This window comes from Amblyraja radiata, chromosome 27 (assembly GCF_010909765.2).
Source record: "Amblyraja radiata isolate CabotCenter1 chromosome 27, sAmbRad1.1.pri, whole genome shotgun sequence".
NCBI lineage: Eukaryota > Metazoa > Chordata > Chondrichthyes > Rajiformes > Rajidae > Amblyraja > Amblyraja radiata.
The window spans coordinates 15,566,429-15,591,539 of record NC_045982.1 but is presented as its reverse complement, the minus strand read 5'-3'; the positions used below and the strand labels follow the sequence as shown (position 1 = coordinate 15,591,539).

Genomic DNA, 25,111 nt, shown 5'->3' with positions numbered 1-25,111 from the left:
AAAAACCTTTCAGAATAGATTTATTTTTATTTTTACAAGAAATGTTTCACAGTACTGAATATTATCAAATATCAATTACTTGAAATCGATTCCACTTATGTATTTTTTTTTTCAGATGGTGGGCAAACAAGCAAATCAAAACAATGTTTAACACTTTGCTGGTACCGAAAACGAGCATTACATGATCATGGACTAATACTGAACTAATACATTTTAACAATCCCCTCTGCAAATCAAGTAGTTCAGTAATTGAACCGAGAAGATTTCCGTTCAAGTGCACAATCAAATTAGAATGTTCAGTTCGGAGAATTACTATTTATTATTGTTTAGAAGTTTGTAATTTCACATTTTAGTACCCATTGAATATTGCTTGAATAAAGGGACTATCTAACAATCTGCCATTAGATCTACGTAAAATTACCAACTGGTTTGTGGTGGCACTTTTTGTTGATCTTCTAGATTGGACTTTGTGATTATTTTTCCTCATCTTCTTACTCATATACTTTCTGAACTTATTTAAGATGGGAAATGAAGGTTTTTCAAATATTTATTTGCACGGCATCAAAACCAGAAATTATGATAAACCTATGCGGACTCCAATAATAACTGTTACTGTGATGAGCAGCTTTCGAGTTTGTTTTTGAGAGGAATGTAGATCACCTCTGGAACTGAAAGTAACTGGTGGACCATTTCAGCAGAGAAATCCCATCGCCATTTGCATCCAAAGGCTGCCTGCAATATTATATCTGTGGAATTAACATTTCGTAACACTCGTCGCAAACATACCATAAACAGGAGTCTTCCCAGGTAGAATAACTACAATCAATTGCAGACCAACATAAGTCATCTTCAGGTGCTTAAACATCGGTTCTACACTGTCTGCACCTTGTGCATATTTACAGAAACACGGCTGTCCCTGAATAGGCATTCCAGCATCTTTGGAAATTTTACGCAACTGATCAGTAAAATTCCTGTAGGAGAACAAGCAGCAGAATTAAAACTATTTGTCTGATGCTTTTTATCTGCACTCATGTGACAAGCTGAATTTGTGCAGAAAAACATATACCACCTCCATTTAATGCGTTTCAGCCCACTTCAGTTAGAAGTCGATTTCCTTTTTGCTCCATCAGCATTAGAATTTCAAAGACAAATTTAAAACAGAACATTTCTCTTGAAGTAAATAAAGCAAATTTGTTAAAAATTATATTTAGAAAAGGTGCATTTAAAATCCGTAAACTAATCATGCAAACTAGAAGTTCAGAAAACCATTAGTTGTAAGAAAATGTTAATCCATCATTTTTAAAACGCATCTTTTTTTATTTTTGGCGTTAATGCTTTCCAGCAAACTGAGAAGCAAATGCTTAATTCTGTAAGTGAGAGGATGCTTACTTTAAAACTTCCTCCCGGCACTGCTTCTGTGGTGCAAAACAGGCAACTGCCCAGACTTTAATCTCAATGCCAGCATAGAATTGTTTGCCTCTCATATCCCATACCCCCTGGTTTGGGGTAGCAACAGTCTTATTCTGAAATAAATGCACAGGGGTTGGGAAGGTGAAAGGAAACCTGTTAAATATAATTAACAATTACATCTTAACAAAAAGCATTATTTCTGTTTCTTTGCACTTTTTCTTCTCTGAACTGCAGAGAAGAAATAGAAAATTATATCCAAATATGTGGAATCAAGATGTTTGGGTATGTTTTTATATCATCCAGAATGGTGGATATAGCTAACCAAGTGGAATAATCCTCATTCTTCAAATAAATTGCCTCCACCTACCATGGGATAGATAGCCTAAATCCAATCATGGATACCCCCCCCCACCCAATTAAACCAATGGGAAAGTAGTCCCTTTGAGGTGCTAGAATCGACCCATTCCCATCTATTACTGTTGCAATCCCACACAGCCATCTTCAGTTCTTTGGACCAGAAGAAGAAAGTAATGCAATGAAATGTCAATGCCCCGTTCCCCTACTCAAGGGAGAATTATTCTTCTGATTGACTGTTGGTACAGAATTCAGAAATAAATTAACAGTAAATATGGATATAGACCAAAATATTACCCTGATAACAAATGTAAATAACACAAATTTTAAACCAGCAAAATCACAAACATGTTGGGAAGCAAAGCCAAGAAAATACAGATAAAATGTGTAGGAAGGAACTGCAGATGCTGGTTTAAACCGTAGATAGGAGACACAAAAAGCTGGAGTAACTCAGCGGTCAGGCAGCATCTCTGGGGAAAATAGATGATGTTTTTGGTTGAGACCCATCTTCAGCTTTTTATGTCTATCTTCAAGATAATACAGATATGGCCTCCACTGAATATCGTTTTGCATATTTGATAACTTTCTATGAACAAGTATTACAATGCAAAAGAAAATTATCTTAAATGCTGTGGCCTTTAAAACTGAATACTTAGAAAAATATTCCCCGTCCTGGTCTATTGCTGTTGTCATTACTTCCTCTTCTCAAGCCATAATTAAAAATAAAATCTCACAAAAATCAAGGTTGAAAACAGGAAAAGCAAGTCCGATCTATTCAACCATTCAGTTAAGTTCACAATTGATCTTCTACCATAACATATTATCCAGTTCTAATTTTTGATGCCTTGAGTGCCAAAAAAATATCACACTCGACAACTGACCCACAGCTTTCCAAAACAGAATTGTAAAAATCTATAACCTGCAGTAAAAGGTTTCTACTCATCTCATGACCAATACCGCATTCCTACAAATTCCTCACCCAAGATTATAGCCCCATTTCTATAAGCAGGGAAATGAACGTCTCAGCACTTGTCATTAAAAATCTTGAATCAATGATAGAAACATATAAAATTATAAAAGGACTGGACAAGCTAGATGCAGGAAAAATATTCCCAATGTTGGGCGAGTCCAGAACCAGGGGCCACAGTCTTAGAATAAAGGGGAGGCCATTTAAGACTGAGGTGAGAAAAAACTTTTTCACCCAGAGAGTTGTAAATTTGTGGCATTCCCTGCCACAGAGGGCAGTGGAGGCCAAATCACTGGATGGATTTAAGAGAGTTAGATAGAGCTGTAGGGACTAGTGGAATCAAGGGATATGGGGAGAAGGCAGGCACGGGTTATTGATTGGGGACGATCAGCCATGATCGCAATGAATGGCGGTGCTGGCTCGAAGGGCTGAATGGCCTCTTCCCGCACCTATTTTCTATGTTTCTATGTTACTTTACATTCTTCAAATGCCTGATAATTTTAGTCAACGGACAACCCTTTTACATCAAAAATTCACTGGAGTGATTTGAAGTAAATGTCCTTCCCTAGACAATGAGATTAAAATTCCCACAGAACTCCATGAGTGGATTCAAACTTTATTCAACGATAGATAGACTTACTACTCTTACCCTCCTCTTGCCACTGGCTTCTCCAAAGCATGCAAGACATCAACCTCCAACTCAAAAGGAAACTTCAAGCCGTGATCTCAAGATAACCCAGCCTTCTCAGAAACAAATACATGCCAAACAATGATGACAAATCAAGATCAGAACTTAAGAGAAATTGTGCTCTCCCTCCCCTCTTCGTCCTCCAAAGATACAAGGCAGCTTTGATAAAGTGCATTATAGCAGGCCACAATCATAGCGTGGTCTCTTGGAAGCACATGAAAGTACACAATCTGTCATTTAACTCTCTAAAAAACAACTAATTAATCACATCCACCTGTACTTTTGCTCTTTGTCCTAGTTTTATTTCAATTCAATAACGTATTCAATTCTCTTTTGAAAGGTAAAAGACAAATCTTCCACAACATTTGCAGGCAATATATTTGTGATTTGATACATAAAATAATTTCATTCCCAGGATATTTTGGCAATCTTAACTTGTATGCTCTGGTTATTGGCTGCACTGCCAGTTTTGTTCTATCAAACCGATTCACAATTCTGAATGCCTCTCAAATTAGGCACAACTCCAGCAGAACTTAGGTGGTCACAATATTGTGTGGCAAACTTTTGGGTTCATTCAAAATACATTATTTCCTAGGACTACACAAAAGATGCAGAGGGGTTTTAAACAGTGGGAGAGTCGATAACAACCAGGGCATCATGATTGTCAAGTTGGTTATTTAGGATTAAAATACAAGATTCTTTTCACTCAAAGCAGTAAATCTTTGAAATGTTCTAACCCCAGAAAATTGTCGATGCAAGACAGAGATCTTTGAAATAATAAGGAAATCCCGGGATATTGAAACCAATCAACTGAACAGCTGCAAGCGGAGGAATATTCTCCCCAAAGGAGCCCTAATCCTGAATCTTTGCCCTTACAATGCCTTGACAGAAGGCAAAATGGGACATGTTGCCAAAGTCTGTCTTCTTTTTTTTTTCATGTTTCTGATATTTAAATACTGATATTAAACTATAAGTGATGCAAATAATTAATATCAGAATGAATACAAATATTAAATGAAAGCTCAATAAAACACTTACGGAAAATTACACCAAAGTAAATCAAGAAGTAAAGCAATCTAGATTTAGAAAGTCACATGCTTTTTTTTTTTTTTTTTAATAGGACTTTGGTTAGGTCGCATTTGAAGTATTGAGTGCAGTTCTGGTCACCCAATTACAGTGAGGATGTATAGGCTTTGGAGAAGATGCAGAAGAGTTTTACCAGAAGATGGTAAAGCTACAAGTAGAGATGGACAAACTTAGATTGTTACTCCTGGAATGTCGTAGACCGAGGGGAGATGTTAGAAGTATATAAAATTGTGAGATGCAAAATTAGGGTGGACAGTCGGAACCTTTCTTCCACAGAGTGGAAATGTCAAAGATTAGACGGCATAGCTTTAAGATGAGAGGGGCGAATTAAAAAAAAGACTTGCCCCGCATATCTCCATTAAAGTGTGGTGGCTGCTTGGAATGTACTGCCAGCGGTTGTGATTGAGGTAGATGTCATGGTGACATTTCAGAGGCTTTTAGATAAGACATGTGGATATGCAGGAATGGAGGGATATGGAATAAGTGCAGGCACCTAAGTTGGCAACTGTGGGCTGTAGGACCCATTCCTGTGCTGTACTGCTCTATGTTAATGATTTAAGTAGTAGTGCCATCTCCATTCTCTAGGTTATGAATTTTCATACAAATAAAGATTCAAATTCCTCACCAGGAATGGACTTTGCATTGGAACTCCAGGCAGTCCTCTGACAGAGCAGAGGGAAACATATTGATACTCAGCAAGTCCATGACTTAAAAAGCAGTACGTGCTTGTGGGGATATGTGAGGATTCAGCCCATGAAGTTACAATAGAAAAGTCGTAGAACAATAGACAGGATCTTCCCAAACATCAGAACGAACAGACATCAGAACGGACAATGGATCACATGGCCCAGTTCTTGTTCTGTTTTTAACTCTTTTCCTGCTCAAAACAATCCTAATCACTCTAGTCTATCCACATATTGGTATCCTCACCTTGTCTTCATTATGTTAACTACATTACTTACAAGTCCCAAATATCAAGAACATTTTGTTTCTCCATATTACAGTAGCTTTCTTTAAAAAAAAAAAAAGGCAATATGCAGCCAACATCTTTCACAAGTGCCTTCTTGGCCTAAATGGCAAATATTTTTCTTGTGCTTGGTTAAAGGGATTAGTTCACCACGCCTCAAGAATTGGAAAGGATGGCAAACATTTAGACACTTGCTGCCAATGTTAGGATGAAGAAAATATATTAAATCATCGATCTAGTTAAAGTACTGGTATTTAAAAGACATTGGATAATTTTATCATGGCAGATTATGACCTAGAAGAATTGAACAGGTAATCTTTTCTGTGGTACCCAAATTCCATTTAGCATTGCTAATTTACTGGCAATGACAAATTTCAAGATTCCAATGACAAAATCTTGCAGTCTCTCAAGATGGGAATCCAAATGTGGTCAAAGGAAGAGGCATTTACCCAGTTTTATTTTGCTACAGTTCAGGATTAAATCCAAATTCGGACACTCATCAGCAACTATTCCAACAATGAAACATAGACAAACCGATTATTCAATAAGAATTTAGGGCTTTGCATTTTTGTGGAACACATTACGCAAAGCTGCCTTATAAAAAATTTATTGGCCGATAGCAAGCGATCTTAAAATAAAACAAACCTTTGTGGTAAGCAAAGCATTACAGAAGCAACTGGTGCAGAGAGTAAAGATGGCCATAGTAGGTATATTCAAAAAAGCATATTTTTAATTATGCTTTGAAAAATGAATGTTTGTATCCAGTAACCTTGACTATTTATTTCATATTGCCCACCTAAGCCATGGTGAATGGAGGGCAAATGAAGAACGAGAAATGAATGAGAACTGAAGATATCACCATTCTATAAATAAAATATATTAAACACTTAACATGTAGATGCAAGAATAAAAATGACATTTGAAACATGCGAAGTATTTTTGATGATCATTAAGGGAAATTATTTTCTTTCCAATTACTAAGACTAAGTGTAAACAAGACAAAAACGTAAGCATCTTAATTGGATTTAGACAGCTATGAAGGAGCAAGAATATAGCAAAAAATATCAGCATCTATATAGATCTGTCAAAGTAGACTGGCCTACTCAGATTGCCATTATACATAGGATCTAGCCCAAAGGAAATTATTAATGGGCAAAAATTGCTCAAATTTAGAAAAACACCATCTATAATTGTTACATCAATTTAAAAATTGACACAGAAAAAAATATAGCATTTGCTTAAGTTCACTGGTTCAAATAATCAAGTGAAATTGAGCTAAGCTCACTTTGTGAAGTAATTATTATGAAATGTATTTATAATTGAAAACACTTAATTTTTAAGCAGCAATTAAAATTGAATATCGTCCATTTACAAATTCTATCAGAAAGAAAATTGAGTTTGATTCTATAATTTGCAATTATATGCTGTGAATGGATCACTGCAGCACTTGTGAAAATTTAACAAAATCAAATGGTTAAAAAGATAATAAATGAAGATGCTTTATCTAATTTCTTTTTGTCCATCATTTCTGATAACAATGATTTAACCACTAGGTACTTACAAAATTCTTAAGGGGTTGGACAGGCTAGATGCAGGAAGATTGTTCCCGATGTTGGGGAAGTCCAGAACAAGGGATCACAGTTTAAGGATAAGGGGGAAATCTTTTAGGACCGAGATGAGAAAAAACATTTTTCACACAGTGGTGAATCTCTGGAATTCTCTGCCACAGAAGGTAGTTGAGGCCAGTTCATTGGCTATATTTAAGAGGGAGTTAGATGTGGCCCTTGTGGCTAAAGGGATCAGCGGGTATGGAGAGAAGGCAGGGATGGGATACTGAGTTGGATGATCAGCCATGATCATATTGAATGGCGGTGCAGGCTCGAAGGGCCGAATGGCCTACTCCTGCACCTATTGTCTATGTTTCTATGTGCTGGGATGTACACCTTTAAGTTAAACTACCACCGTGATGCAGAACTCTAAATCAGTGGAAACTAACTTTCAAGTTCTGATAAAGGGTTATTGATCGGAAATGTCAACTTTATTTCTATCTGTAGATGCTGCCTGGCCTGCTAAATACAGCTTATGGATGCAAGGTACAAATTTGAAACAATAAAACAATCCACAGAAAAAAAGCTTGAAAAATCTATGTACCAACTCGTTCTTGCTCTTCTTCAAAGAATTATATAAGCAGCTTTGAGGGGGAAGGTAAATTATTTATTTTGGAATACAACCCTGTAATTTATTTTAGACAATCATATGCTAACGTACTTGGGAAGCAAATACAAAAACAAAAAAAAGTATCACCTATCCCGAATTTACTATTGCTTGTAAATATTTGTGCATAAAATAGTTTTGCTGTACAACTCATATATATATATAGCATAGCAATGCACTATATCACTTACTTCAAGTCCTGTGCATTCACAATTCCAGCTGCTTCCGTCCAACATCAGACTTACCCTGCCTCCATACTGGAGCATCGGTGCAGGCAGCACTCGACCTGTGACCTCAGTCATTTCATTATGAACGACAATACCAAACTCCTTTAGATATGGATCTGGCCCACCAATCATACTGTTACTCTTCACCTTTTTATGTAAACAAAACAAATTTACTAATCAATGTTCTGATTGTTGCACTCATTAAGATTATTTATCCACTACATTCTAACCAACCATTTCAATCAAACATGCAGATAGATTGAAAAGGGAGGCTTTGGAAAAATTTAGCATTGTATGGTCTAGAGCTCTTTGTGCCGTATTTCAGCTGGCAATGCTCAAAATGATTAATATATAAATTATATAATTTGTAATACTAACAAATATTTAGACATGGTATTCTAAACATTGTAATGGTCAGTTAATTGAGGAACTCAATTTAATCATCCATATTTTCCTTTTTTAAAGTTATATTCAAGCTAATAATAGTTTGTAAACGGTTTGTAAATTAATTTTTCAGGTACTCTGGTATATTTAAATTTATCCTGCTTTTATCGATGCACTGGTTAGTTTTGCTCAGTCAAATTTGCACCACCTCTTCCAGATTGTAAACCCAAACTTTAAAGCTTTGTCACAACTCACCAGACGACTAATCTCCTCTTGTCGGTCGGGCGCTGATCGAGCTGTTGCTTTGATCATTGTTGATGTTTGATTGTCTGTTAGTTTCTTGATACAACGTTGCCCAGCTACAATGTTACATACCTACAAATAGAAAGGAAATGACATTATATTTTGAAATAATGTTTTTAATTAGGTCAATGGAACTTCAGATAAAAATGTAAGCAAGCACTTTGATAGAAAATAAGGTAGAAATAAAATTTAGGTTCATAGAGAAGGCTTGGTGACGAAACAAAAAGCGACATTTCCTTTCCTTCAGACTACCAGACTTCAGTGATGGAATTGCAAATGTAGAATTAAAGTTGCATTTGTCCAGGAAATGGGTGAAGTCACAGGCAGACCCAAGCATGAAACTTCATTACAAAACCTTACTTCAGTGGTACATTGTTCCCCATATTTCAATCTCACCTCAAGTGGCAGATAGGTGTGCTTCTGCTCTTGTCCCACTTGTAGACAAGGTAGGTGGGGATATTTAAGTTGCAAATTGTATTTTTGTTTGAAGTATTGTGCCACTGTACACTCCATTGCTTGCCCATTTTCCAGTTGTAGAGGAAACCTGGCAAAGCAGATAATTGACAACCACAAGGAAAGTCAGTACAATTATTTACAGGCACGAAATAAAAAAATATTATATACTTAATAAAAATATGGGATACAAAGTACAAACAAATGAAAAAGCTATAAAATATTGCAAATGAGTGCGTACTCACGTCTGGTGACTGGCCGGCCGTCGGGTGACATTACACACTCTATATTTTCTTTTCATCTGTCCACAATGAGTCACCTCCACTTTTAGACCTGAATAGACAGCAGAACTCATTAAAATTGGTTGTAGAAAACAAGACCAGTAAGTAAATGTTCAAATGAGTTCAACTGAACAATTATTTTTATTTGTATTTTGTTATTTATTATTTGTTGCATGACAATTTGAAATATAGCATTTAAATTACATAGTATTAACCTCCATTGTCCTGGCTGCGGGTGCCACATGTTCATGTGAATACATTGCAACTGTAAAAACAATAGATTATTGGCATCACCTTTCCTAGTTATTGTGGGAATTCAAACTCCCACATTTGCAAACAAAATTTGTAATTTTCATTCTTCTAAATGCTTATCCCAACTTTCAATCCAGGAATTAACAAGAATATTAAAGAAATGCATTATATTTTGAAAATAAATAAGTATAGTTTCTGATTGGAAAACTCAGCAGGAAGGCAGAGTCAAAAATGAGACAAATTCTTTCTACAATTAACTCATTAATAAATTGATCCATCTTAATGAAATGGGCACATTTCATGCACAAATCTTATTTTTGCAACAAAAGAAACTTTGAAAGGCACCAAGGAAAGTGATTTTCCATAACTTTTTAATTTAAAGTACAGTAAACTGCCAAACAAAATATGCTGCTAAAAACAGTTGTGCAAGCTAGTTCAGAAGTCAGAAAAAGCTTCATGGTTTAAATACTAATCATAAAAATCGCCTTAAAAAAGACAGAGTGCTGGAGTAACTCAGTGGGTCAGGCCACAACTATGGAGAACATGTGGGTCAGGCCACATTTCTGGAAAACATGTTATGGGTCGGGACCCCTTTTAGACTGTTTGTAGTGGGGGTGGGGGGTGAACGAGAACTGGAAGAGAGGTGGGGCAAGACAAAGACGAGTGATAGGTGGATACAGATGAGGGGATGTTTTGATAGGCAGATGGTTGGACAAAGGACAAAAAGGGTGGGATAAGGATAAAAGAGGCAGAAATTGTGAAGCCACAGAGAGAGAAATGTAGGTGGAAGGGGAAGAGATAGGTGTGAGTTCGGGTAGGGCACGTAAAAGAGAATGGGAAGGAAGGAAGCACCGAAAATATAAGTAGCCTATTTCATTTTGTCAATTTTAGAGATACACACACACACACACAACTAACCAGTAAGTGGAGTATGTGCAGCTATTTACAAACATTTAACAAACCTGGTATTCAAAATCAGCCATTTCAGATACAATCACATCTAAATGTACATTTACCTTTTATAAACAAAATTTCCAATGATTTATCATTAAATTTTTTTTAAATAGCTTTCATGCTGGGATTACAACTTTAACTGAGTTCAAACAAAAGCCTAATCATAATTACTTAATTCATCTAAATGTTTTCACTTGTGGAAATGGTTAGCAAAATTGCCTGCATTTTCATGTTACCTCTTATTTCTTTGGTAAATTTCACACGCTGCGAGTCAGTCAGTGGTTTGCTTTGCTCATTGATATTCTGAATGTCTAATACCTCGCACATGAACTCAATGACTGGTTGAGCTCTGTAAAACGCTGTTGCAGACACTGTAAGACAGAAGAAGATTAGTATCCTTGAAAGCTCAGACTTCCACAAACTAAATTCCTTACTGTTCTTTCCCACCTCATCAATTTGCAACTGTGTCCAGGATTTTAAATATGTTCTATATGCCAAGTGGAACTAACATTTGAAGAGATGGACTAATGAGCTTTTATTTCTTTTCTTTCCCTGAGTGGCTAAATAAAATGGAAAACCTATCTGTAAAATTGCATAACTAGTTAAGCAGCCTGTATATTGATTTATTTGTGGCAAAAGAAAATACAAATACATTAAAACTGCATTTAAAGCTGTAATTAATGAACAACGTAGGTTCTGATTGAATAATGAACATGGCTGATAGTTTAATATGAGCCCAGGACTTTCAGTTGCTTTGATGAGATGCTGAAAGATAGGAAGATGTCAATACCAGACGCAGAGCATCGTGTTTGGTTTTGATGTCCTTATTAAACGTGGGATAAACTTACAGTGGAAACAATTAAGGGAATGTTCATTAGGTTGATTGCTGGGAAGAAGGGATGGTCATGAGAAACTATTGGGAGGACTGGACCTAAACTCATTTAGGACAGAATTGACAAGGGATATCAGTGGATTGCAAAACTTGAGATTTGTTTATCCTAGGGACCTGGGGAAGCAGAGTAATTAAATACATTCAAGATTGAGACAAACACATCTTTGAACTATAGTCAAGGGTTATTGGGATATAACAGGAAGGCAGAGTTGAATTCAAAATATCAGCCAAGCTGAAAGCACCATCTAATTTTAAATTTTGTGGAAATTGCATATTGATCTGCGTGGACATTGATGGTCGGATTGGGACCCGTCGCTTCAAGTGCACATGCATCTTTATGGTGATTATGGTAATTTGATTGCTTGGAAGAATCTCGCTACCACTGATAACCTCACTTCATTAGATTTTATATTATTGTAACTTTAAAAGCTTTATTTTTTTATTTTTATAAGGATTTCTATTATTTTGAACATTCTTGTTCTAATTTATATGTTATAATTAATTTAGTGCCAAATTCTTACTTTTGGTACAGAATTAGCTGAAGCACACTTTTTGGTTCAGAACCAATATGCTATCGTAAGAACATTTCAATTGGATAGCACAAGAAGTTAGACATTCTTGCAGCGCTCAGGTCCATTGCAGACCCAATGTGACACTCGATTCATTCCAAGGTTTAAACACAAGTGCAAGAGCAATTGTGAAGAATAATTGATGCCATTTTTTCACTGATTATTACAAATTACAGGTCCTACTGGGTTGCATTGCGCTAGATCTGGACAACAACTCTCACTTGCCACCCTCATTTGTCCTGCAGATAACTTACCATGTGCAGTCCTACTATTTAAATCATAGGCACATGAATATGCAGGAAATGGAGATATATGGATCATGAGCAAGCAGAGGAGATTAGTTTAACATGGCATATTGATCTGCGTGGACATTGATGGTCAAAAGGCCTGTTAATGTGCTGAACTAGTCTATGTTCTAAGTTAACCTCCAAGCTCTAATGTATAGTTCTCCCACACAAAAAAGCCCATTAATGGTGACCAAACATCAGATCTCAAGTTCTAACATAACCTGATATGTTAACTAATTCTATTAAATAGACCCTAACTGACCTGTTGAGTTTTTCCAAGGAGTTTGTTTTAATTTCCTCCTTCATCCCATCATGCTATCTTTTTAGTCTGTCAGCTCACTGCCATAAAATGCCACCAAACTTGCGAAACTGTCGCCTTATATATGAATGACTAACAGTTAACATGCAGATACACCATAAACAGGAAGACATATGTTGAGCTTTATTAGAAGTTTAGAATATAAGAGAACAGATGTCTTGTTCCACTTGAAGGATATACACAATAGAGAAAATGTTATGAAGGCTTTCCAGATTGATTGTGGGATATAAGGTTTGCCCTGCAAGGAAATGCAATGCAGATTGGACCTATGCTCTAGGAGGAGCAGGGGTGATCTCATTCATTAATTTAAAAAAATTCTAAATGTTCCCACTGTGGACATTGCAAAAGGCTTGTTTTCCAGAATCCAGTAACCAAATACAGCAAAACATCAATAAGCAATAAAGGATCCGCAGACACCATGTTTGCAGAAAGCATCAGGAACAAGGTGATGCATTTTTCATTGCACGCCGTGAGCTTTATTGTTTGCTTGGATGGATGTAGATCAAATGATTGAAGCATTGGTTGGATTTATACAATTTAGACAATTAGTGTCACAGTTTATCATTTGATTTTGATTCAAAATTATAAAGTATCACAACGGCTTTGTACGTGTTAACTTTATGGATACACTGAAAGGAGTCTAGTAGCAAAATCATAACTTGCAATTGCTTTCTTCTCATTGTTATTTGGACAGGCTTCCAAAATTAGTGAAATAAATAAAAATTAGTTGCATATTTGAAAGAAGCAGACAGATACACCCAGAAAGGTTAAATTGTGCATTTGGTTTCTTAAAATCTGCCTAATTATGATGAACAGCCCTGATTAGTTTGGCATCATCCTGGATTATCCAACAGTACTATTATACCATATATTATTTTAAATTGACACATTCAGTTTAAAATGTAGTTATTTTGCAATTATTCTCCCACACATCAAATACATTGCAGCTCTTCTTGGGTTTAAAAAAAATCTCCTGCTGGAGCTTCATACATTTTGAGCAGTGGTCAGCTTGCTCTAGCAGTTGGCCTCTATCTTACATTGGTGACGTCGAAACTAAAAAACACTTTTTTGTACACTCTGCAGAGACCAAAGGGTTCAAGCAACTTTTTTTTTAAAGTTATCTTATAATGGTAGTGCTTGGATGGATTTAATATTTTGACAAACACCATGGTGCTACAACCTTTATATCAGCTGAGTTACATATTATACATTTCAATAATCTTTTCATGTTCCAGTTGATTAGGCAGAGATTTGAAGCTCTGGGTCTCCTTGAAAAATGACTAAGTATTTTAAAAATATTTAAGATTCACAGAATAAGTATGTCCACAGTTTAGCAACCCACCATCAATATTTAACATCATATTCCACATGGCTGGTCGAACAGATTGATGGAAACCAAACCAGACTTCTCTACCTCCTCCCAAAGGGTGATAGTAACCCTCTGGAGGAGAGAAAAAGGAACGACCTACTGGGGTGTACCTAAGGTGAAGTGGGGAAGATAAAAAAAGAAATCCTTCAAAACTCTAAAAAGTACATACTAATTATACTAGAGATTCAGACAGTAATGAGAGAATGACACATAACAAAACACTCTTAGAGCATACTATAGTTTCGTCTCAAAGCCATTACTTCAATGCCAAGCAAAAACAGTTTCATTAGAATTTTTAACCATTCAGCAAACATGACAAACTAAAACTAGTCGAACAAGAAATTCAGAAGAAACAACTCCAGATTGAAGTTGTGAAAAGTATCAGTAGATAAAACACAGTTCAACACTCAGTTTGAGTTGCATGCTCTTTAGTCAGGTCTAGAAAATTCAATTTCAATATCATCCAGATCAGGGGACGGCAACATTGTTCTGCATGAATGTGAGCGGATGGCGGGCCACATCTATCACGTGTGCACATGGATCCCGCCCCCATCCCGCCCAGGATGGCAGGCATCAAATCACGTGTTCACAGAATGTAGACAAAAATGCTGGAGAAACTCAGCGGGTAAGGCAGCCTCATGTAATCCTTGCATGTCTCACCCGCTGAGTTTCTCCAGCATGTTTGTCTACCTTCAATTTTTCCAGCATCTGCAGTTCTTCCTTAAACGTGTTCTCAGAAGGTGCGCGGCCATACCGGCGGCTTTGCACAGGATGCGGTACAGCCAGAACTCGGCCGCACTCGGGCGAGCCGGATGAATACGGGAAACAAAATCCGCCGTAGAATGCCGACCCCCGATCCAGATGCTCCCAGGATGTTGTTTGGCTGTTCGAATGACTGGCATGGGAGTTCACTAAAATTTGGCACAAATCCCTAGAGATTGGCAAAAACGACTTTGCTGGATTGATTATGCCCCATATGCCTTTGTTGTGTCCGAATCAAATATTGGATTTTATTGCAGATTTTGTGGTAGTTTAATACAGAATAAGTTGTCAGCCCATTTCAGAAGGCCTTTGAGCCAATCACATTGATGTGGATTCCACAGTCACAAATAGACAGCAAACAAGGATAGGAAATTACCTTTCCTAAAAAAGGGCATTGGTGAATCAGGTAGGTTTGTTTTAAAAACAGTAGCTTCAGGATCACTACTAATACCTTTCACTCCCAATTTATCAAATTGTAATTTAAATTCCAGAACCCATTAGGACAAGATCTAAACCAATTTTATGACTTGTCCAGGCGTCTGGATTACTCATCTGATCATCATTGAGGCCCACAATGTGATATTTTCCTCAAATCGTCATACAGCAAGGAAAAAGGCTCTTTGGCTCAACTTGCCCAGGCTGACCAAGATGCCCCATCTACACTTGTCTCACTCGCCACCTCAAAGCCTTTCCTATCCTTGTACTCGTCCAAAGTCTCTTAAAGATTGTTACAGTACCTGCCTCCACTGGCAACTCATTCCATATATCCACCACCCTCTGTGTGAAAAAATTGTCCCTCAAGTTCATATCCATCTCACCTGGTTCTTGATTCCCCCACTGAGTAAAATTTTCCATGCATCTACCCTATCTAATTCCCTCAATTTCTTATAGACCTCTATAAGATCACCCCTCATCCTTCTGCACTCCAAGTAATAAAGTCGTAGCCTGCCCAACCTCTCCATATAGCTCACGCCCTCAAATCCTGGCATCCTTGTAAATCTTCTCTGCATTCTTTCCAGCTTAAAAATATCTTTCATATACTTCTATCCTGACTAAAATTGAAGTACACTCCAAATGTGGCCACACCAGCATCTTGTACAACTGTATCATAACATTCCAACTTCTATAGACAATCTATACTCAATACTCTGACTGATGTGCCAATGTGCTGAAAGCTGCCTTCTGCATTCCTATCTACCTGTGAAACCACTTTCAAGGAACTACGCACCTGCACTCCTTGATACAGCACTCCCAGAGCCCTACCATTCACCATGAAGATCCTGTCCCGAATTAACTTCACAAAATGCAAAACCTTGCATCCATCGACATTACCCTCCTTCAGCACACTTGCCTAACTGATTAAGTTCCTGCTGTATCATACTAAATGAATATTGAAAAATAAGCATGTTAAATGCTCTTTTATCAGCAATGCAATGTAATGCTCATTTTTCTGCCTTGCCACCACCTCTTCCACCAATATATAAAAAGTAGAACTGTCGTGGAACAGAGCGCATATTTCTTCATTGTTCTTTGTCAATTGCTCTGAATTGTCAGAAGGACCTTGAATCAACATACAGTGAACAATTCATGACCTTTGCAAACTTTAATCACATTTTCTTAAATGTTTTTCTTTTCATCTAGCTCCTTTTCATTGGACATTGATCAATTTGATTTGGTTTTCATAAAAATATTACCGAGGTGCAGTCAAAGGAGAACACAAACAATGTATACTTCATTTAAGATGAATAAGATGTCACAATGCATCACAAGAGCATAATCTTAAAATATAACAGTAAATGCACATCAGTATTTACCTCATCGAGGGAAGATGCCTCGTGACAACGTCAAGTGCCTGGACACAATCCTCTGGAACTTCATTAAGACGTCCTGCCAAAGCTTCTAAAAGTAACTGCAGACTGACAACTGATACCCACTGTATAGAAACCTTAAATGTCTGATCTTTACCTTCTCCTGGGAGGGTCACTTCCAAGTCAACCTATAATAAAAGAATGAAACTGATTGAGAAACTCTAGTTCTTAGTTAGAAATATTTGTAACGGATACAACATTGGAACGGATACAACGTTGGAAATAGCAAAAACACTACTCAACCAAAGTTAACAATTTTGGTGTTTTTAAGATGCATAAATAATAAATTAGATTTATTAATTCGTTTCAAATAGGCAATTTGAAATATAAATGTCAAAAAGGGAAATTTAAAACCCAAGGTTAAGAACCAAACTCCAATCTGGGATCAAGGAAAGCATCGATGCTGGCTGAACTCGGAAATGATAGTCAGAGGATTTAACCCTGTGAAATTTTGCCGGTATGCACCAGGTAACAAGGCGCAATATTTAATTCTCTTATTTATTTTAATATGGATTAACTTTACATAGAAACATAGAAAATAGCTGCAGGAGGCGGCCATTTGGCCCTTCGAGCTTGCACCGCCATTCATTGTGATCATGGCTGATCATCCACAATCAATAATCCATGCCTGCCTTCTCCCCATAACCTTTGATTCTACTAGCGCCTAGAGCTCTATCTAACTCTCTTTTAAATTCATCCAGTGAATTGGCCTCTTCTGTCTTCTTTGGTAAAAATTCCACAAATCCACAACTCTCTGGGTGAAAAAGTTTGTTCTCATCTCAGTTTTAAATGGCCTCCCCTTTATTCTTAGACTGTGGCTCCAGGTTCTGGACTCCCCCAACTTTGGGAACATTTTTCCTGCATCTAGCTTGTCCAGTCCTTTTATAACTTTATAAGTTTCTGTAAGATCTCCTCTCATCCTTCTAAATTCCGGTGAATACAAGCCTAGTCTTTCCAATCTTTCCTCATATGTCAGTCCCGCCATCCCAGGGATTAACTTCGTGAACGTACGCTGCTCTGCCTCAATAGCAAGGATGGCCTTCTGCAAATTAGGAGACCAAAACAGCACACAATACTCCAGATGTGGTCTCACCAGGTACAACTGCAGAAGGACCTCTTTACTCCTATACTCAAATCCTCTCGTTATGAAGGCCAACATGCCATTAGCTTTCTTCACTACCTTCTGCACCTGCATGTTTACTTTCAGTGACTGGTGTACAAGGACACCCAGGTCTCATGGCACTTCCCTTTTTCCTAATCGGGCACCATTGAGATAATAATCTGCCTCCTTGTTCTTGCCGCCAAAGTGAATAACCTCACATTTATCTACATTATACTGCATCTGCCATGCATCTGCCCACTCACTCAACCTGTGCAACCTCCTAGCATCCTCTTCGCAGTTCACACTGCCACCGAGCTTTGTGTCATCTGCAGATTTGCTTTTAATCCCATCATCTAAATCATTAATATATATTGTAAATAGTTGCAGCCCCAGCACCGAGCCTTGCGGCACTCCACTCGCCACTGCCTGCCATTCTGGCAGGGACCCGTTTATTTCTATTCTTTGTTTCCTGTCTGTCAACCAATTCTCTATCCATGTCAATACCCAACCCCCAATATCATGTGCTCTAATTTTGCCCACTAATCACCTGCGTGGGACCATATCAAAGGCTGTGGGACCTTATCAAAGGCTAGATTAACTTAAAAAAAGGCTTCAACTCAAACACAAATCTTTGCATCCTTTAGTACCATCCTTTTATCTCCAAACTATGGCCAAGTTAGTGATAATTTGGAAATATTAAAAATTAAAAATCACTACAATATTTTGAGTAACCTACTCGTCTTCAACAGTTGAAGGTAAGAGCCAAACAAAAATCTACAACACTCACCCTTTCTCGCCCAATTGGTAATGGATTTGCAGTGTACATATTTCTTTTCCCATCATAACCTGGTTGCCGATCCCCAAAAATTTGCATCTTGAAGTGTCGTACCATAGTATCAACCACTTCTCTAGAGAGGAATAAAATGTAGACAGTTTGAAATTTGAAAGTCAGAGCGTACAGATTTAGGATCCTTTTTCATTGTTTCAGTACAATAACAGTATTTCCTCAAATTCCTGGGAGAGGTTAAAATTTATCTCCACAAATGCCAGGGAATGCAAGTGTAAGCAAAAGAGCATGGTCCTATGTTGAAGTATACTTCGCCCAGTGAAACTTCATATTGATAATGGGACAAGTCAGCAGTAACACACCACTTAGCATCATAAAGTCCTAAAGCACGGAAACAGGGCATTCAGCTCGACCTGTTCATGCAGACCATCTAAATTAGTTACACTTGCCCACATTTGGCCCGTATCTCTCCGAAACAATGTACCTGTCCAAATGTTTTTAAATGTTATTTTACTGCCTCAACAACAGCTCATTCCATGTGCCCAATCACAAGATTTCGCACCACTGGTTTACATTAAATCTTGCCCTCTCACCTTGAAGCTATGCCCTCTCACGTTTGATTCCCCCATCCTGGGAAAAAGACTGAGCCTTCATCCTATTTCCCTTATGATTTTATACACCTCGAAAAAAAGATCACTCCTCATGTTGCTGCACATCTCACTAGAGCTCAAGCCCTTGAGTCCTGGCTACCTCCTTGTAAATCTTCCCTGCCTGCTTTCCAGCTTAATGACATCTTTCATAAAGCAGGGTGACTGAACACAATCCGTCAAATGCAGCCACATCACGTTTTGTACAACTGTAATGTAACATCACAATTTCTATCCTCAATTCCCCGACTGACAAAAGACCAGCGTGCCAAAAGTCTTCTTCACCACCTTATCTTCTTGTGATATCATTTTGGAGACACTGTGCAGATGCTACAATCTTATGATGCCTCTTTGTTCAATTCACACAAATACAAATCAAGTTTAAAAAAGCATACACTTTTGGTCAAAACTTATAGTAATTGCTGGCAACAGTGAAAATTCAATATTTTAGTTCCAATGAGGCATGTTAGCAAGTCAGTTATCTACTGGAATATATATTGTTTGTTACAACTCTTGGAAATTCAATGTGAAAGTTATAAAGCAAATTGTCATCTTTCCTTGCAAAGTGTACAACATCATGTATAAGTGATCTTTCAATAAGGAGTTTTGTTTAAGAAGGAACTGCAGATGCTGGAACAATCGAAGGTAGACAAAAATGCTGGAGAAACTCAGCGGGTGAGGCAGCATCTATGGAGCGAAGGAATGGGTGACATTTCGGGTCGAGACCCTTCTTCAGACTGATGAGGGGTTGGGCGGGAAGAAAGGAAAAGGCAGAGACAGTGGGCTGTGGGAGAGCTGGGAAGGGGAGGGGAAAGAGGGAGAAAGCAAGGACCACCTGAAATTGGAGGTCAATGTTCATACCGCAGGAGCGTAAACTACCCAAGTGAACTATGAGGTGCTGCTCCTCCAATTTATGGTAGGACTCACTCTGGCCATGGAGGAGGCCCAGGACAGAAAGGTCGGATTTGGAATTGGGGGGGGGGGGGGGGGGGGGGGGGGGGGGAAAGAGTTGAAGTACTGAGCCACCGGGAGATCAGGTTGGTTATCAATAAGGAATGTTGGATTCTATTGTTATCATCTAACAGGGGCCAAGGACATTTCCATCCACTCCTATTCAGAAAGTGTCCACTTCTCACCTGTTGACTCTGCGGGGACGTTTCTCTGGTTTGATATCCACTTCATAGTGGTAAACATCAATTTTAGGGATTTGGACCTGAAAATGATTGGCCAACAGGCGAATAGGTTTCCCAACTGTACCAAGTCCTGGCCTGCGAGGAGGTTGAAACAAATTGGTTGTTGCAGGAGGACCTGAAAATCAAAAGAAAAGTTATTGTTAAAACTTTAAATTGAACTAAATATAGCATTTCAAAAACCTCCAAAAGATGCATTAAAAAAAATAAGTATCTAAAAATCAATATACAAAACACGAACTCCTTTAAATAAATATTTTCTCCTCCTCCACATTTCTTAGCACATCAAGTTCAAAAGGGGAACAGAAGTTGATCTTGCATCTAAAAATGTTCTCATCAACTTATCACTGTTGCTCAATAGCACTAAATATTACGCCAAAAAAAAATGTAAAGGAAATTGAAATTGCTTAAATTGGCCACAAGTGATCATGACAGTTATCGAAAGTAAAGTGCATTCCAACAATAGTGCACTAACAAGCTAACAGCACATCAATAACAGTGTACATAAAACAGTAGATCTTATTCAATGTCTGGAATTAAATTAATAGGTTAAATGTTGTTCTTCAAAGATCTTGTGACAGTCTTTACTGTGTATTCCTCTCTTTCGCACCGAAACAGCCAAGACAAAAAGGGCATAATAGCAAATAAGCAACGATCAAATCACAAAACTATTCTCCGTCTTCCCCCAAAAAAGTAAGTGTTATGCACATTTGAGATACTGAAATATGGGGAGGGGGATCTGCTTTTTTTTCTTTAAAAATCTGAGTAAGATGATTTTAGATCCCTATAGAAATCTTGCAATTTATTATTTCAACTGTAATCAATTACAAAAGATCCATGGCATACTTACCCAGCCTGTGCAAATTAGCTTGAGAATCAGACACATTGCATTCATGCAGCAGTCTCTAAAGAATTGAGTTAATCAGCTATATTTCCAAAAATCAGTACCTCAAGGTCTACTTTCACTATTTAAAGCTCACTAAAGGGCCAATAAATCGTCTGTATTCTTTCAGGTTATCACAGAAATGTAGGGGAGAACAGCAAGAGAAGTCTCACAGAATTCAACCAATAATTAATATGTTCATATCAGTATTTTGTCACAAGCATCACTCAAAATAAAAAGAGATTTAATAACTGCTGGAATATATTTTTGACCATAATTATCAAATATAACAGGATTGTGCAAAATTAATCTAGAAATGAAAAAGAAACTGCTTAAAAATAAAGATACAGGATACTTCCAATTTAATAAGTGAAAACATACAGACACCTCATTAGGGTCTTTGGGAAAATACAGGAGGCTGTAATTCCTCCAAAGAAATTAAGAAATGTAATTAAGTTACAGGAAACAGGATTTCGTGATTTTGGCAAGTTTCTATGAAGGATGAATAAATGAGCAACCTTCTCCCTCTACTCCGTCCAAGGACCCCGACAGTTCTTTTGGATGAGGCACTTGAACCTCCTCTAGCCTCATCTATTGCATCCGCTGTTCCAGGTGTGGACTATATATCGGCGAGACAAAACGCAGGCTCGGCGATCATTTCATTGAACACTCCGCTCCGTCCACTTAGACCTACGCGTTCTCCCGGATGCTAAACATTTTAACGCCCCCTCCCATTCTGACCTCTTTGTCCTGGGCCTCCTCCTCTGAGCGAGACCCATTGCAAATTTGAGGAAAAGCACCTCATATTTGACTTGGGCAGCTTACAACCCAACAGTATGAATATTTTACCTTGCTTTCCGTCGCTCCCCCATCCTAGTTCTCGACTAGTTTCACTGTCCTTCTGATTAAATTTTACTGATTGTATGCTTCGTTGTCAACTTCCCCATAACAATGATCCATTCTATATTTTTCTTGATCTACATTCCTTTTGATCTCTCATTTTCACACCTTACCCTTCCTTATCCCTACGTCTCCCTCTCTCCGACAGCCTGAAGAAGGGTTTCGACACAAAACATCACCCATTGCTTCTCTCCAGAGATACTACCGGTCTCGCTGTGTTACTTCAGCATTCTGTGTCTGTCTGTGGTGTAAACCAGCATCTGCAGTTCCTTTCTACTCAAGTCAACAAAGAAAATATCCAATGCAGCCTTCAGTATTTAGCCAAAAGACCAAGACAAAAAGACCAAACTAGGGGGCGCTGTCCTATATGGTATGGCTGCCCAGCCTGCAGCTGTCAGTCTTTTCATCTCTTTTTTTAAATTTTTAGTTAGTTAAAAGTGTTTTAAAGTGTTTTCTGAAACTACCTTTCAGGGTCCCTACCTGGTCGAAGAGGCAGCTTTTCTCCAGGCTGCACCGTCGACCCGTCCTCGCGGCCTACCAGTGGGCCTAGAGCGGCGTTTCCTGAGGGGACCGCCCAGAACTTCGGCTTCGGCGGCGGCACAGCGCTTTCGCGGAGCGGAGCGGGCGATGCCTTGCCCGGGTCGCCGCACTGGAGCTCCGGTGAGCTGAAGACCGGCGAGTAAAACATCGCGGAGCCGCGGCGCTGAACTTTACATCGGGAGCCTGGGATCTCGCGCCGAAATCGCCAGTAGTGGAGCTCCATCCGGCGCAGCCTTGTTGGCTTCGGAAGCCGCGGTCTAGAGTAAGGAGGCGGCCGTTCCAGGTGTCCCATGCCGCTGAGAGGATTCTCCCGACGCCGGAGCACCATCACCCGACGAGAACGGCCTGGAACATCGGGCCTCCGTAGCGGTGACGGCGGAGGCCTCAATAGGCCTGACTATGGGTGGACATGGGGATGGGACTGAACTTAGTGCCTTCACTCATAATGGAATCCATTGTGGGGGGATGTTTATGTTAAAGTTCTTTATTATTGTCATGTTTGTATTCTTTTTTTATGTGCTGCATTGGCAACAAGAATTTCACTACACCTAGGTGTATGTGACTAATAAAGAAACCTTTGAAACCATTAAAAGATTAGGACAGAACATGTGGGGAAAATGAACAAATAAAACAAAATCTACATAACAATTTTTTTGGACAAGAGGTTTTATATACAGCTCACAAAATGAAATTACAGTTAGTACTGCTGCCTCATCTCTAGGGAACCAGAAGCTGAATTGGTGAAGTCTGCACATTTTGCAACCTCCTGATACTTTGGTTTTCTTCTGGTCCCCAAAAGGTGTACAAGTTGGTTAAGTGAACATCTCAACTAACTGTGAATTATCCCTCAGTATAGGTGAGCAACAAAAATCAAACATTGATGTGCAAGTGTGAGAGATTAAATTTTGGGATTACAGGAAAACAAGTACTGGAACTGACGAGATTACCCTGCTGGGAACTGAAATTGACTTGAAAAAGCCAATAGCCTCTTTGTCAAAAGTGACGCCCATTTTTGACGTGATTGTATTTATCTGATCTGTTTGAATAGCATGTAAAACAGCTTTTCACTGTACCTCTGTACACGTAACAATAATAAGACTTAACTAAACTTGGAAAAAATGCTATTCAATGTGCATATATTAGCTAATTCAGTAGAAATTTAAAGTGGGCCCTCTTACTCAATTATTTCATAGCTTAAACATAGGCAGAAAATCAAGCATCCTGCACTGAACGACTTATTACTTGATAAACGAAAGCCAATTGACAATTTAAAAGTTGAATTCACAAAAGTAAAGGGATTCTCCCTTACAGTGCATCCACATATTCAGACCCCTTCACGTTTCCCACATTTTGTTATGTCACAGGCTTATTTTTAAATGGATTAAATTATTTTTATCATCAATCTACAAACAATAAATTGATCTTAGGTTCATCCTGTTTCCATTGATAATCCTTGAGATGTTTCTACAACTTGATTGTAGTCCGCCAGTGGTACATTACATTGATTGGACATGATTTGGAAAGGCACACACCTGTCTATATGAGGTCACACAGTTGACAGTGCATGTCAGTGCAAACACCAAACCATGAAGACGAAGGAATTGTCTGTAGACCTCCGAGACAGGATTGTGTCGAGACACAGATCTGGGGAAGGGTATAAAACAATTTCTGCAGCATTGCAGTTCACGAAGAGTACAGTGGCCTCTGTCATTCTTAAATGGAAGAACTTTGGAACCACCAGAACTCTCCATAGAGCTGGCTGCCTCGCCAAACTGAGCAATCGTGGGAGAAGGGCCTTGGTCAGGGAAGAGACCAAGAACCCGATGGTCACTCTGACAGAGCTCCATAGCTCCTCTGTGGAGATGGGAGAACCTTCCACAAGGACAACTATCTGCAGCACTCCACCAATCAGGCCTTTATGGTAGAGTGACCAGATGGAAGCCACTCCTCAGTAAAAGGCACATGACAGCCCGCTTGGAGTTTGCCAAAAGGCACCTAAAGGACTCTCGGACCATGAGAAACAAGATTCTCTGGTCTGATCACCTGGCCAATACTATACCTACGGTGAAACATGGTGGTGACAGCATCATGCTGTGGGGATGTTTTACAGCAGCAGGATCTGGGAGACTAGTCAGGATCGAGGGAAAGATGAACGGAGCAAATTGCAGAGAGATCCTTGATGAAAACCTGCTCCAGAGCGTTCTGGACCTCAGATGGGGTGGAGGTTCACCTTCCAACAGGACCCTAAGTACAGGAGTGGCTTTGTGACAAGTCTATGAATGTCCTTGAGTGGCCCAGCCAGAGCCCGGACTTGAACCTAATCGAACAACTCTGGAGGGACCTGAAAATAGCTGTGCATCAACGCTCCCCATCCAAGCTTGAGAGGATCTGCAGAGAAGAATGGGAGAGATTACCCAAATACAGGTGTGCCAAGCTTGTAGCGTCATACCCAAGAA

General features: G+C 38.6%; 1 protein-coding gene across 2 annotated transcripts in view; it reads right to left on the bottom strand.

Moving 5' to 3' along the window:
- Positions 1-25,111, bottom strand: part of ago4 (argonaute RISC component 4) — a 56,991-nt gene that overhangs the window by 24,845 nt on the left and 7,035 nt on the right. Inside the window, exons 2-12 of one of the 2 annotated variants that reach the window (XM_033045222.1) lie at positions 20,279-20,450; positions 18,496-18,616; positions 16,553-16,734; positions 13,950-14,086; positions 10,777-10,911; positions 9,299-9,386; positions 8,997-9,144; positions 8,553-8,672; positions 7,878-8,060; positions 1,390-1,523; positions 787-971 (exon numbers count right to left, since the gene is read on the bottom strand). In XM_033045222.1, coding sequence (XP_032901113.1) covers positions 787-971; positions 1,390-1,523; positions 7,878-8,060; positions 8,553-8,672; positions 8,997-9,144; positions 9,299-9,386; positions 10,777-10,911; positions 13,950-14,086; positions 16,553-16,734; positions 18,496-18,616; positions 20,279-20,450 — 1,605 coding nt within the window. The remainder of the gene's footprint in view (positions 1-786; positions 972-1,389; positions 1,524-7,877; positions 8,061-8,552; positions 8,673-8,996; positions 9,145-9,298; positions 9,387-10,776; positions 10,912-13,949; positions 14,087-16,552; positions 16,735-18,495; positions 18,617-20,278; positions 20,451-25,111) is intronic. The other variant, XM_033045223.1, reaches the window with a different exon arrangement.